General features: G+C 44.9%; 1 protein-coding gene across 2 annotated transcripts; it reads right to left on the bottom strand.

The window, feature by feature from the left end:
* Positions 1-6,174: 6,174 nt before the first annotated feature.
* GP9 (glycoprotein IX platelet) lies at positions 6,175-10,471 on the bottom strand. 2 transcript variants are annotated; one of them, XR_010561533.1, is made up of 3 exons: positions 10,358-10,471; positions 6,836-7,559; positions 6,175-6,480 (listed from the first exon to the last, which is right to left on the bottom strand). XR_010561533.1 is itself a non-coding variant. In XM_065407621.1 (2 exons), the coding sequence occupies exon 2, from the start codon at positions 7,541-7,543 to the stop codon at positions 6,953-6,955; it is 591 nt and encodes a 196-aa protein (XP_065263693.1). In that variant the 5' UTR covers positions 7,544-7,559; positions 10,358-10,471; the 3' UTR covers positions 6,175-6,952. The 2 variants fall into 2 exon arrangements, 1 of the variants encoding a protein (XP_065263693.1); XM_065407621.1 differs by having other exon boundaries at positions 6,175-7,559.
* Positions 10,472-12,894: the final 2,423 nt, after the last annotated feature.

The following is a 12,894-nucleotide window of genomic DNA, read 5'->3' on the forward strand; positions in this document are numbered from 1 at the left end:
AGGGATGGTCTAGGTTTACTTGATCCTGTCTCAGCACAGGAAGGCTGGACTAGATGACTTGTTGTTGTCCCTTCCAGCCCTATGTTTCTATGATTTTGTGTTGCACCTGCTGTGAGTGGAAGGGCTCTATTACACCAGTTGGAATTTGTTCCTTTGTTCTGAGGACTTTTCACATTTGATGGTACGTCCTGTTACTGAAAGAGCAACACAAATCCACATACATCAGAAGCCAGCTTCTGGTGGGTGAAATAAGCAACAAAACCTTATGATGCATGAAATTAAAAGTGAGTCTTTCATGGACCTAATTATATGTCACATAATAAATGAAAACATTAAAGTAAATTAAAGGTATTCATGTTAAATACTCTGCGTGCATATGATTTATGAGTATTGTAAGCATGTCAGTTATTTAAGAGAAGAGGATGTTTTTGGCTGCTTTTTTATTTAGCAGATACTTCTATTCAAGTGAAGCCTAAAAAATATTTTCCACTACAGCATTTTAATTGTCAGTTACATAAACATATTCTCAGCTTATTGTAGTTCAGGGAACAATTGTTTCTTATTAACATATTTAGTATGATCAATATTTTTTTACTGCCCTCAGCTTTAATATTGTATAAGGCCATTTGTCTTGTTAAATCTAAAACCAAATCTCAAACCTCTTAATTACTCAGAATCCCAGCAATTATACTTTATAGTAAACTTTTCCCTCACTGAAGGTTTTATCTTTTCTGAAGTTTACCAAGGCTTATTTTATGATCCTTTTGTGAATATGAACTTGCATCTCTTATTAATATGATACACAATTTTTCATTTCTGTAGTACTGCTTGTCTGAGGATTTCAAGTAACTACAAATATTAAGTCCTAGGGACACATCTGTGAGACAGGGAATAAACTATTTAGTTTCCTTACCTGTAAGCAACAGAATAACAATGATGAAGTTTGATGTCCAATCCTTCAGCATTTACTCACGTGAACAGGTGTTGATTTTAATGAGACTAGTCACATAAGTGTTATAGGAACAAGCTGTTTTGCACAGCATGCTATGTACTGGTTGGTTGGTGCCATCCACACCAGCAATGGCTGCATTCCAGTATTTCTGTACAACAAGATTAGCTGTTAAACAATAAGCTCATCTCAACCTTAATGCTTTGGGAGTCTAAAAGGCATAGCACCTTGTACATGTACAATCTTCCTTATTAATACCAGCAACTGTTGTCTGATCCAAAATCTCCAGCCCTTTCAGATACAGAACTGCTGCTGACTTTTGATAAGCAGTAAGCATGTAGAAGGGCTCCTGGATCAGGGATTTCTTGTTATAAATAGACTGGATAATTACAGATGGATTAGACACTTATCTTTGAACAAATACTGACTCATCCTTCTCTGGTGGTGTCTTTCCTACTCATTCACTATCTTAAGTTACTTCCCTCTTTATTTAGATACAGGGGAAAGTATGTGGTCATTAAGCTTAAAGCACAAAGTGTAAATTCCTTTTTAAATAGTACATCACTTACTGTGATTCCTAGAGAAATATGAAAGTGGATATATTCACTGCTTTGCATGCGTGAAAGTATGAGATGGTGGAATAGGGCATTGTTGTCTTCTGGGCCTTTCACAATCTGCTTTGGGATCGGTCTGTATGTTCCATTGTAGGTGGCCGGTGTAGCATTTATTTATTTTTTGCTTCTCTCTGTTGTGAATGGGCTGTAACTGATAGATTTGATTGGCTGTGGGGAAAGCTGGCTAGAGAACGTGACTTACATAGACAGCAGTGACCTGGTCAGATAAGCATTTAACAGTACTCTCTCCAACCTTGATAACCATTCAGGTCAGTTGCCCCTTTTTCAGGGTTTCTCTGGATAAAAGCCAAGTGGTTCAGAAGTGATAAACAGAACCCTGCCTTGTGGAATGGAAATGCTGCATTGGAAATGATTCTCCCCTTTTCCTCATTTACTATTGGGCTCAGAATACCAGAGACCAGGAAATGCATCTTCCTGAAGCAACCCTTTTGCAAACTGTATAGTATGTTGATCATTTTTTATCTACAGTGCTCCTTATTCAGCATGCACTCTTCTACAGGCTCAAAGTAGAAGCTACCCTATTTGTCACCGGGTCATTCCTGTGTATGTTCTAACAAACAAAACCCTGCAAAGGTGAGGTGCACTCGTTGAGAGTAACAGGTAAGCTTCCCAGTTATGCATGGGACTACAGTAACTCCTCACTTAACGTTGTAGTTATGTTCCTGAAAAATGCGACTTTAAGTGAAACGATGTTAAGCGAATCCAATTTCCCCATAAGAATTAATGTAAATAGGGGGAGTTAGGTTCCAGGGCAGCTTCCCCTACTCTGCAAGCACCAGAGGCAGGGGTTCAACCTTCAGCCCACCCACTCCACTCCTTCCCCCAAGCCCCCACCCTTGACCCGCCTCTTCTCCCCCCCTCCTCCTCCCCCTTTACTTCGCTCCCTGCGTCCTGGCTCCTCCCCCGTCCCTCCCCTCCCTTCTAAACGCGGCAAGACAGCTGATTGCCGCTTAGGGGAGGGAGGGGGGAGGTGCGCCGAGTCCTCGCTCCTCCCCCTCCCTCCTGCCCGGGGCAATCAGCTGGCTTACCACGTTCAGGAGGCAGGGGAGGGAGGGGGAGCCTGCGCGCCGAGTCCTCGCTCTTCCCCCCTCCCTCCTGCCTCCAAAATGCCGCAAGCCAGCTGATTGCTGTTGGCAGGAGGCAGGGGAGGGACGGGGGAGGTGTGCCGAGTCCTCGCTCCTCCCGCCTCCCTCCTGCCCAGGGCAATCAGCTGGCTTGCGGTGTTTTGGAGGCAGGAGGGAGGGGGGAAGGAGCGAGGACTCGGCGCGCAGGCTCCCCCTCCCTCCCCTGCCTCCCGAACACCACAAGCCAACTGATTGCCGCCGGCAGGAGGCAGGAGGGAGGGGGAGCCTGCGCGCCGAGTCCTCGCTCCTTCCCCCTCCCTCCTGCCTCCAAAACACCGCAAGCCAGCTGATTGCCGTGGGCAGGAGGCGGGGGGAGGAGGGCGAAGGCGCTGATCCGCGGGGTCTGCCGGCGGGCGGGAGGCGCTGGTGGGGAGGGAGGCGTAGGGAGGCTGCCAGCTGTGGAGAAAGCAGGCAGCCAAACAACATAAGACTGGAGCATTGCACAACTTTAAATGATTATGTTCCCTAATTGATGAGCAACGTAACAACGAAACGTTAAGCGGGACGACTTTAAGTGAGGAGTTACTGTACATGATAGTTGAATCTAGTAAAACTTCCCTGTTCCTTAACTGCATGTAGATTGGTATGTAAGGAGCCACGTTCTACATCAGGGGCGGGCAAACTTTTTGGCCTGAGGGCTGCATCGGGTTTCGGAAAAGTGTATGGAGGGCCGGTTAGGGGAGGCTGTACCTCCCCAAACAGCCAGGCATGGCCCGGCCCCTGCCCCCTATACCCCCCCTGCTTCTTGCCCCCTGACTCCCCCCGCCCGGGAGTCCTGCCCCATCCAACACCCCCTGTTCCCTGATGGCCCCCCCAGGACCCCTGCCCCATTCACCCCCCCGTTCCCTGTCCCCTGACCGCCCCCAGAACCCCCACCCAACCCCCCCTCCTTCCTGACTGCCCCCTGGAACCCCTGCACCCATTCAACCCCCCTGTTCCCCGCCCTCTGACCGTCCTGACCCCTATCCACACCCCCGCCCCCTGAACACCACCCCAAACTCCCCTGCCCTCTATCCAACCCCCCCTGCTCCCTGTCCCCTTACCGTGCTACCTGGAGCACCGGTGGCTGGCAGTGCGGCTGTGGCCAGCCACACCACCACGCAGCACAGAGCACCGGGTCAGGCCCTGGCTCTGCAGCTGCGTTGCCCAGCCGTGCAGAGCATTGTGCCGGCGTCGCAGTGCGCTGAGGCTGCGGGGGAGGGGGAGCAGCAAGGGAGGGGCTGGGGGCTAGCCTCCCGGGCCAGGAGCTCAGAGGCCGGGCAGGAGGGTCCTGCGGGCCGGATGTGGCCCATGGGCCGTAGTTTGCCCACCTCTGTTCTACATTCTATTTCACCCATTCATTGTAGTGGGGTTTCATAGGGCAGAATGTCACCATTTTTGTACAAAAATACATATTTGCCTTTCCATGCACAAAAGGCAATCATGTGCTTCAGTCTGAATAATTTATGTTTTAGATGAAGGGAATCAAGACAATAGGGGAGTCTCCATGAGAGAATACTTCCTCTGCAATGGGCTGCATTAACACTCCCTCACAAAATGGCAGCTGAATTTTAAGGTGCAGAGAAAACAGTCCTTGAGCTACATAAGCATAATACTGGTGTCTGTTTCCTTGAGATTCTCTCTTGTGGAGGTAATGTGTATGTGCCCGATTTAACAATGACAGCCAAATTCTAATATTGGATTTGTGTGTGCAACTCTCACTGAAATGTGCACATGAATCTGGAGCCAGAATTTGGCCCTGGTTTTTCACCTGAGAATGGTCAAGCCTCTATAAGTCATGCAACATCCTGGCTGGGTAGATAAGGGCACCATTGATTGTAGTGCCCTCATTGCAGCTGGAAGATTTAACATCAAACCGTATGGTGCACTGAGGAAAAGCAGTGAAGAATACAATATAGAATTGAAAGATCGGGGGAAGTTAGCTGGGTGGAAGGTGATTGACACTGTTGGAATTTGGCCAGGACACCAGGGTTAGCATGCACCTACTTCAGAAATGTGCTGCCAAAATTGTGAGGAGGCTTCCTAAAAACCTCTCTGATGTGGTTTCTCTTTTGCTCCCCTCCACCACATTTTCCTCTCTCTCCCACCATAAATCACCTTGCTTTCCCTACCTTCAGTTTAAGTCCCTGTGCCATTGAATAGTCACTCACACCCACTGTGCTTCTCTCTCCCCTAACAAGAAACCACCAGCACCTCTTGGACACTCCTCTCAGCAGCTTCTGTACCTTGTGTGCTCTTCCTTGAGTTAGAATTGGTGGCAGATGGAGGGGGTGTCATCGTGTGGCCTCTGGAGCTGTGATGATTGAGTGGGGAGTGGCTACTCTTGGCAGGGGAGGAGCAGGTCACTTTTTTGATTTTTTATGGGAAGGGGGTTGGATGGACAGTAGGTAACTTGTGGCCTGAGGGGTTGGAGTTTGAGTCCCTTCTGACCTGAAGGAGGGCAGCTGGGTGAAAAGAGGATCTCCTGTGGCCTGGAGGGGTAGATCCTATGCCTCTCAGGTGAGGTGTGCTGTGTCCCCTGAGGCCTGTGTTCAGGGGTCAGGTAAGAAGTAGGCTTCCTGAGTCCTGGGAGATGAAGTAATTGGTTGAGGGCTGCCCCCCTTGAGGCCTGGGGAGGGAGGAGAGTCAGTTAATTGGGATGTCTTCCCCACCTGACTTGTAGGGGGGCCCCAGTTGCAAATTCTGGGCTGAGTGGACAGGGAGGTTGGGAAAGAGAGGGAGGCTGCTGCAGGTGGTGCAGCTCAGCTCCAAGCTCCTAGATCAGTGTGGCTCATCAGTAGTGTGCACGGACAGGTAATGGCCCCTTATCGCTCTACTAGCACTGGGTGTGTGTGTTTGAGGCTGGAGGCCTAGCTCTTCTTAGAGCAGTTACGATAAACAGTCATAGCAAGCTTACTTGTATCATGGAAGCTGAACAGCAACCAGCTTCAGCCAGGAACCTGAGGCATTTTATCAAGTAACTTGCACAGGTACCTGCAAGAAACTTCCTTTGGCTCTTTCAAAAAGGGCCATGCAATCATGCAATAGTGACGTCAGTGCTATGTTGCATCCAAAAAAGAGAAGCTCTAGAAGCAGAGAACCTCCTCCAGCCCTATGCTAGGGCTTTGGGTTAGCAGGAACTGTGTGTGAAGTGTGTCACATACTGTGTTTCTTCTAGGAGTTATTCAGAGTTCTCCAATCTAAGTATTGATCCAGCCTAACATGACAGATCTGAGAAGATCACAGCATAAAGTCTCATGGCTGGGGCCCTTATAAGTAGTTCAGGTTGGGGAGAAGTTAGAAGCTTTAGCTGCTCCTGTAATTTTCCTCTGAGGAGATATTTTACTCCCCAGAGAGAAAGAGATCTTGTCATGGTTTCTGCAAAAATCCTAGTAATTTGTGGCCCCCCAAAAAACCAACCCAGAAATTTTGCAGATGTTTAACCAACATCTGTGGTTGTCCCGTGTAATTATGCAACAGACTTCGATAAGTGTGAATGCGTAAGAAACACCCTTTATTTAAATATCACACACAGAGTACAATTTTTCTCAAGTGTTTCCTAGGAAATTCAGTAGTATATAAAAGGACTCCTTAATGGATGCACATTAATTTTCAGGAAGCTTAAAATCATATTTATTAAGGGATAAATCCAAGGGCTGGTCCCAATAGCCACACTGGTTCTGCTGCCAAGGGAACCTCTGCATGCTGTCAAATTCAGCCCTCTCCTCTGCAGGTGCAAGTGTGCAGCTGTTGAAGTCAATAGGACTCCACCTGCATGATGGGGTGCAGTCAGCTGTAGGATCAGAGTCTAAATTAGTAACAATAGTGCAATCAAAATCTACCAGAAACTAGCTGGCAGTAGACTGTAAATAGCCTTGTGCTAGAAGAGCTGGGATTTCATTGGTAAAAATGGGAAATTAATTCTTCAAAAATCACAAGACTGGACAAGTAAAATTTCCTAACTACTTTCCTTAGATATTTAGAGAATGTAATATTAAAATAACTTATGCTGACTTGCCAGTAAGTAAATTTAAGTGCATTTTAGAGGTGGCCTCCAACCAAAACCTTGGATCTGAATACTGGATCTTCATACAAACTTCTCCCCCCCCCAAACTTTGTGACGCGGGACCCATCTCGAGTACACTTACACTCACATAGCCAGTAATAGCTAAGACGGGTATCCTTTGTATTAGGTTAGTTTGGCATTTCTGTGAAGAGCTATTGGTGACAGCAACATCTCATTATGACATGTAATTTTCTAGGTTTTACTTCCGCAGCCGCGGGACAGCAGAATAATAATCTCTTGTGGTAACCTGGTAGGCTAGCTTTTTGGAGAACCTCAGGGCACATAATGTTAAAATAAGTACAAGTACTGCAAAAGTGATCAAAGCGAGGTCTCGCCAAAAGAAATCGAGGCATTTAATTGGGAGGGATTTCCTGCAGCTGTCCAGCTCATTCCCACTCAACTGGCTCAAAGGCTTCCTCTCATTGGAAGCTGGGGTTGCACAGATGACGTTAGCAATAGAAGATTCGGAGAAGTCCTCCAGCCAGAGTTTGAGATACAGAATGTCACAGTCACAATTCCAGGGATTGTCGGACACATTCACTTCCTCTAGGTTATGTAAGTTGTCAAATGCGCCAGCACGAACTGTGGTCATGCTGTTATTCTGTAGATAAAGTTTTCTGGTGCTGACAGACAGGGCAGGCACTTCCTTCAGTCCCTTTGAGCTGCAGTCTACTAGCCAGCCCTTCATTTCTCCGAGTGGCTTACAGATGCAGGACAGAGGGCAGATTTCCGCATGGACTAAACAGAACAGCATTAATGTAACAAATCCTGCAGCAGTGGGGATCTTCATGGTGGTTATGTTTTCACTAAATAAAGGACAAAAACATATATATTTAAAAACAACTGATTAGTTATCAGGGTTCTAAATGTAAAGCTAGAATATAAAATTGTCCCCACTTCATCCTGCTTTAGAGTCAGCAGAAAATCTTGAGTTTCCTGGAAGACTTTTTTCATGCCCTACAGTTCCCATAATGCCATTCTGTCTTAACCTGATTAATACTAATACATTTATGAAAGAGTGTGGTGAGTCCTTGCCACTCTCACTTTGTGCTTTATTATACAAAATATTACTGCCAAAAGCTCTTGAATAGAGATGGCCCAAGTGGTGGCTAGATCCAGGTTAGTTTTAGGTTAGGGTTTTTGATTTAGGTTCAGGGCTAGGGTTTGAATTTGGTGTTGAAATCATGTGAGATTACAAATGCTGACTTTTGCCATCTTGAATGGTGTAAATTGACTTTAAGAAGTTATCTCCAGAGATTTTTAGCTACATCCCATTTGGATCCTTTCTGTTATGGATCTGACCAGAATTGGTATGTTAGGGCTGGGTTCTGATGTGAGAATTTGAAGGGTGTGGATTAGAAGTTCTCTTTTTTTGGCCCATCACTACTCTTTTACATACTTTATGCATGAATTCATGCATCCATCTGTAAGAGCTTATTGTTTTAAGATGTAAAATGAATACAAAACTACAAATTGTGCTTATCTGTGCTCTGACATGGCTCAGAGCTCACTTTTTGGGGGATACCACCATCATGTCTTAGGTTGGCAGGTAGTTATCCCTTTGCTGTGACAGTCCCTGTTGTTTGGAGCTGGCTCCCGCCTAACATCCATCTTGGTCCCATCCATCCTCTCTTTACACATCCCCCAGTTTGTTTGTTTTTTTAAAGTATGGCCAATCAAGGGATCTAACTGGAATTTCAGATCCAAACTCCTTTGCACTGTTGGGGAAATCCAGATCCAAACTTTGTGTATTGGAACCATCTCTAATTATGACGATATTTCACCCCATAATTAGAACTTTTCTTTCCCCCTTCCTTCTATGTGGAAATCCACTGATTAAATGTGAGATTTCAAGAAAATAATTTTGATCGTATAGTGTCCTGAATACTTATCTGGGGAGTGGGATGTGCTGTTAATAGGCGGCAGTTTTCTTCTTATTGTACACTCAGACCTTCCCTGTCCCCTTTCTCCACCCCCACCCCCACCCCAAAAAAGAAGGTGAGATCTACTGTATTAGACTATAGAACTTACTTTGCAGGTGAACGTTGGAAGCCCAACACAAAAGCAATTTAAAACTAAAGTAGGCAAAGCATTGGAGTTGGCAGACAAATAGAAATTATCTAATGGATTTATTCTATCTATCTCTAACCTCATGTTAGAGTGCCTTTTACATAAAAATAATATAGAATGGAAATTATACTTATGTAAGTATAGAACTTGGACAGACTGTTCTTTGATATCTTAAAATGTGACCAGCCTTAATAACCCCAGTAGGAAAATGTCTCATTTGACAGGGTAAAAATTGAATTGATATTGCTTTCTTTCAGTAAACTTATTAAAGGCTGAGGTTGGATTGGTTTTGCTTTTAATAACTTTTTGCTTCAGAATCTAGAGAAGGTATCAGTTTCCTTTAAAGTAGCTTGCAATACAAATTATTAATTCAAAGATACTGAAGGCATGAATTCTGGTCAAGTCTTTAATTTTTGAACAAGAAATTATTTAGGTATCTACACGTGCCCAGATGTAGATACAGCACAACACTTTTTTCTAAAATAGCTACAACAATCCAAAAGCCCTGCATAATGAAAAGTGACCAGAGTGGGATGACAGACCTGCTTAAAACTCATCTTATCCATTCTGAAATATGGATATATTGGAAATATAAATAAGTCTAAATGCTGGTCCTGTTTTCTTAATGAAATCCTAGATTGATCAGAGAGAGAGAGAGAGAGAGAGAGAGAGAGATCTAAATGCAGCTAATGTGACAACCATACCACAGAAAAACAAGGGCATGAAAACCTTTCTTCTAAACTATAGTGAAAGCAACAAATATAAACAAAAGCCATTTGTTTCAATTTCCAGCTGATTTGAATACTGGGAAAAGACTTACAACCTTGGTGCTTTAAATCCAGGTAATGCTGCAATGCCAACTTTGACCTATTTAAGAAAATCTTTTGCTTTCATGAACTCGATAACCCAAAGTAGTTTTGAAACTCTTATATTGTCTAAGCAAACCAACCTCCCACAATTCTCTTTTAAACACTTGTAAGAAGCACACCCTGCTTAAAGGAGATTTCACATTTTACTAACTCTGTTTACAAATATGTGACTGAGACCTGTGTTTAAAAAATAATAGTACAGCCCAGGTAATTAGTTTCTCAAAATTAAGTGAGGCACCTCTTGATTTTTATCATAATTGTCCAGTAAAATACCATTTCCCTATAGCTTATGTGGGATTTCTTCTCCATAATACTATGAACTTCACCACAGAACAGCTGGAATATTAATTTTGACAATTTCTAATCTCTTCATAATCACAATTTAACCCTTTGGTGCTGAGTCTAAAGGCGTGCCCTGCTGCAGCTTCAGGAATCCAGTAGCAGTTGATAACTTCTTAAAAGTGGCTACACCTTTTAATCACAACCTGTTGTGTCAGTTTGTGGATAAAGATCTTTAACTAAAAGCAGGGTGAGCAAAGCCTATGCTAGGGATCCTCTACCATGGTTTACTGAGTAAACATCAAGAAACGCCAAATCAAAAGGAAATGAGACCTGGGCAAGAGGATCAGGGAGAAAGGAATTGGTGAGCTGCATAGCTTGCTTACCTGTGTGTGTGTGTATATATATATATATATATATATATATATTTGAGTGTTCGATCCTTTCCCTCGTTTGCGTAGTAAGGCTTTGAAGATCTGCAGTGCTGGATTAAACATAAGGTTGTCGGGTTTTAAAGATCTAGGCAGGAAATGAATGTGTAAGCAGAGTCAGGATAAGCTCTACCCTGACATCTGGTGGTGAATTATGGTGAGGGTTAAAAAGAACTTTAGGGGCTGACCTTGTTTGCATAGGCACACCTACCCGCCTAGCCTGGGACAACAACAACTGAAAGTGGTTACTTTGGCTGGTGTGGGATCCCCAGTTTCTCTGTTGTTGGGGCAGAAAGAATAAAGTGTTGTTACCCTGATTCGGTGAAGCAAGGCCAGTGGAACTGTTGTATGACAGAGAGACTTACCAGTAATTAAGTAGCACTTGCTAGACAAGGGGCATGGGTTACAAAACCCAGTGAATTGAGAGAGGATGGGGACAGGTACTTGTACCTGATGGTATGGCTTGAAATACCAATTGCACCACCTTCTCTCTCCACTGTTGAATGTCAGAGCTAACTTTGATTCCATTAGGAGTCTAGTTACAGGCTGCTAAGCTGAATTTACTTTGGGCTAATGGTGCACCAGCACTGGGGCTCCCCTACTACGAGCTGAAATTGCTAAGAGCTGAAATCACAAAAGTGCTAAAGTTATTAAGAGCTGAGATCACTGAGTGCTGTGTTAAATAGTGGGGGAGCCTGAAGCTCTATTGCTAAGCGGCTGGCGGAGCAGTGAGCGGCGCGGAGCCTGGCGGGGACGGTTGGAGCGGCCCAAGGAACGGTGAGCGGAGCTGTTTGTGGGGACGGCTGGAGCGGCTCACAGGTTGGTGAGCGGAGCAGCTTGTAGAGCGGAGCAGTTCGTGGGACGGCAGAAAGTGGACTGGCTTGTGGTGAAGGCTGCGGCGGAACCCCACGGAGAGACGGCCAGCTGGCCTCGGATCACGTAAGGTGCCCCTTAACACCCTGCGTGCCCCCCTTTTACTTTGGGGCTGCACTGACCAGGGACAGAGACTTTGGGGGTTGTTGGACTTTTGGGACTTTGGGGGGTTGCTGGACCCAAGAAACTTTGAGGGTCTTGGACTTTGGGGACTCTGGGTGATTTTGGGGTTGCTGGATTCAAGAACCAAAGGGAAAGGACACAGCCCAATTTGCTGGGGTGGGTTTTTTTTTGCTCCATGATTCTTTATTGCTTCATCCATCTTTTGGAAAAGCAAACCAATCACCACTGTTACAAAAAGTTACCCAGGTCCAAATTTTCAGCTCTGGTCTTCATTTAGTATCTTCTTTTCATGTGCACACAACTGATTGTACCCATAAAAGTGGACATGCAACCATTTTGTGGGCCAAAAACCTATTTGTGCATATAAACTGGGCATTTGGCTACCTACCGGTAGTTGCTCTATGTGTGCTAAATGGACATGTGGTCGTATTTGCACCATACACTCAGTTGCATGCACAAAGGTGGATGTGAAAAACACACAGGTTTGAGATTTGCCAAAACTGTGGTTCTGAATACTTAAACAGCTGAACTTATACTTTGCAATTCCTTCTTCACTCTTGTAAAGGAGGACCAATAGATATTATCACCCCCTGCACATTTGTTCTATACATTAACTGTAAATGTATGGATACACATTCAAGTTGGGAATTTTATAAATGATCAGTCATTGAGGACCTCAATTTTTAAAACTGCATGCCTGTATGTACATGTACAAAAGTGATTTTGTAAATTCATGGCTAATTTGCAAGTGCCATTATCCTAGTTATTCCTGCAACTCAGGTATTTGAACCCACAAATGGTCAGTTAGATGCATAAGTGGCTACATTTGCATATGCAGATGAATAGATCGTGCATGCAGTCTCTGTGACTGTATGCTCCAGTTAAACAGAAAATTGTGCAGAGTTCTAAAATTTGGGCACTGTATGTTTTTACCACAGACACAGAAAATAGAGATGTTCAGCAAGGGTACGTTGAACAATAGCAAATGTGCAATTATTGGGTGTGGGGGAGAGGGGTGTGTGTGCGTGTGTGTGTTTGCATGCATTATAGGTGGTGCTGGTAGCACCACATACTATTTTTTTGGAAACTTTTTTATTAAGGCAAAGTTCCGATAAAACATGAACATATTATACTGTACATTACTTATTCCTTATTCAGGATCAGGTTAATATTCAAAGAATTGCCTACAGATGCTGGATTGCTGTCAGGGGAACCCTACTTCTCTGAGTGCACTAAAAGAGGTTACCAAATTTTAAAATACCTATCCTCTTTTTTGGCACTTCTCTTTTGTGTATATTAGGGTTACCATATTGCAGTCCTGGAAAAAGAGGACACTCCAAGGGGCCCCGCCCCCGCCCCAACTCCGCCCCTTCCCTGCCCCCAGCCCTGCCCCAACTCCGCCCCTTCCCCAAAGTCCCCGCCCCAACTCCGCCCCCTCCCCTGAACGCCCCTCCCCCCGCTCCTCCCCCTCCCCTGCTTCCCGCGAATCAAATGTT

This window comes from Emys orbicularis, chromosome 7 (assembly GCF_028017835.1).
Source record: "Emys orbicularis isolate rEmyOrb1 chromosome 7, rEmyOrb1.hap1, whole genome shotgun sequence".
Taxonomy (NCBI): domain Eukaryota; kingdom Metazoa; phylum Chordata; order Testudines; family Emydidae; genus Emys; species Emys orbicularis.

What these genes read in the sequence shown, in the direction of transcription:
- GP9 (XM_065407621.1), bottom strand. Translation starts at nt 7,543, where the DNA reads ATGAAGATCCCCACTGCTGCAGGATTTGTTACATTAATGCTGTTCTGT.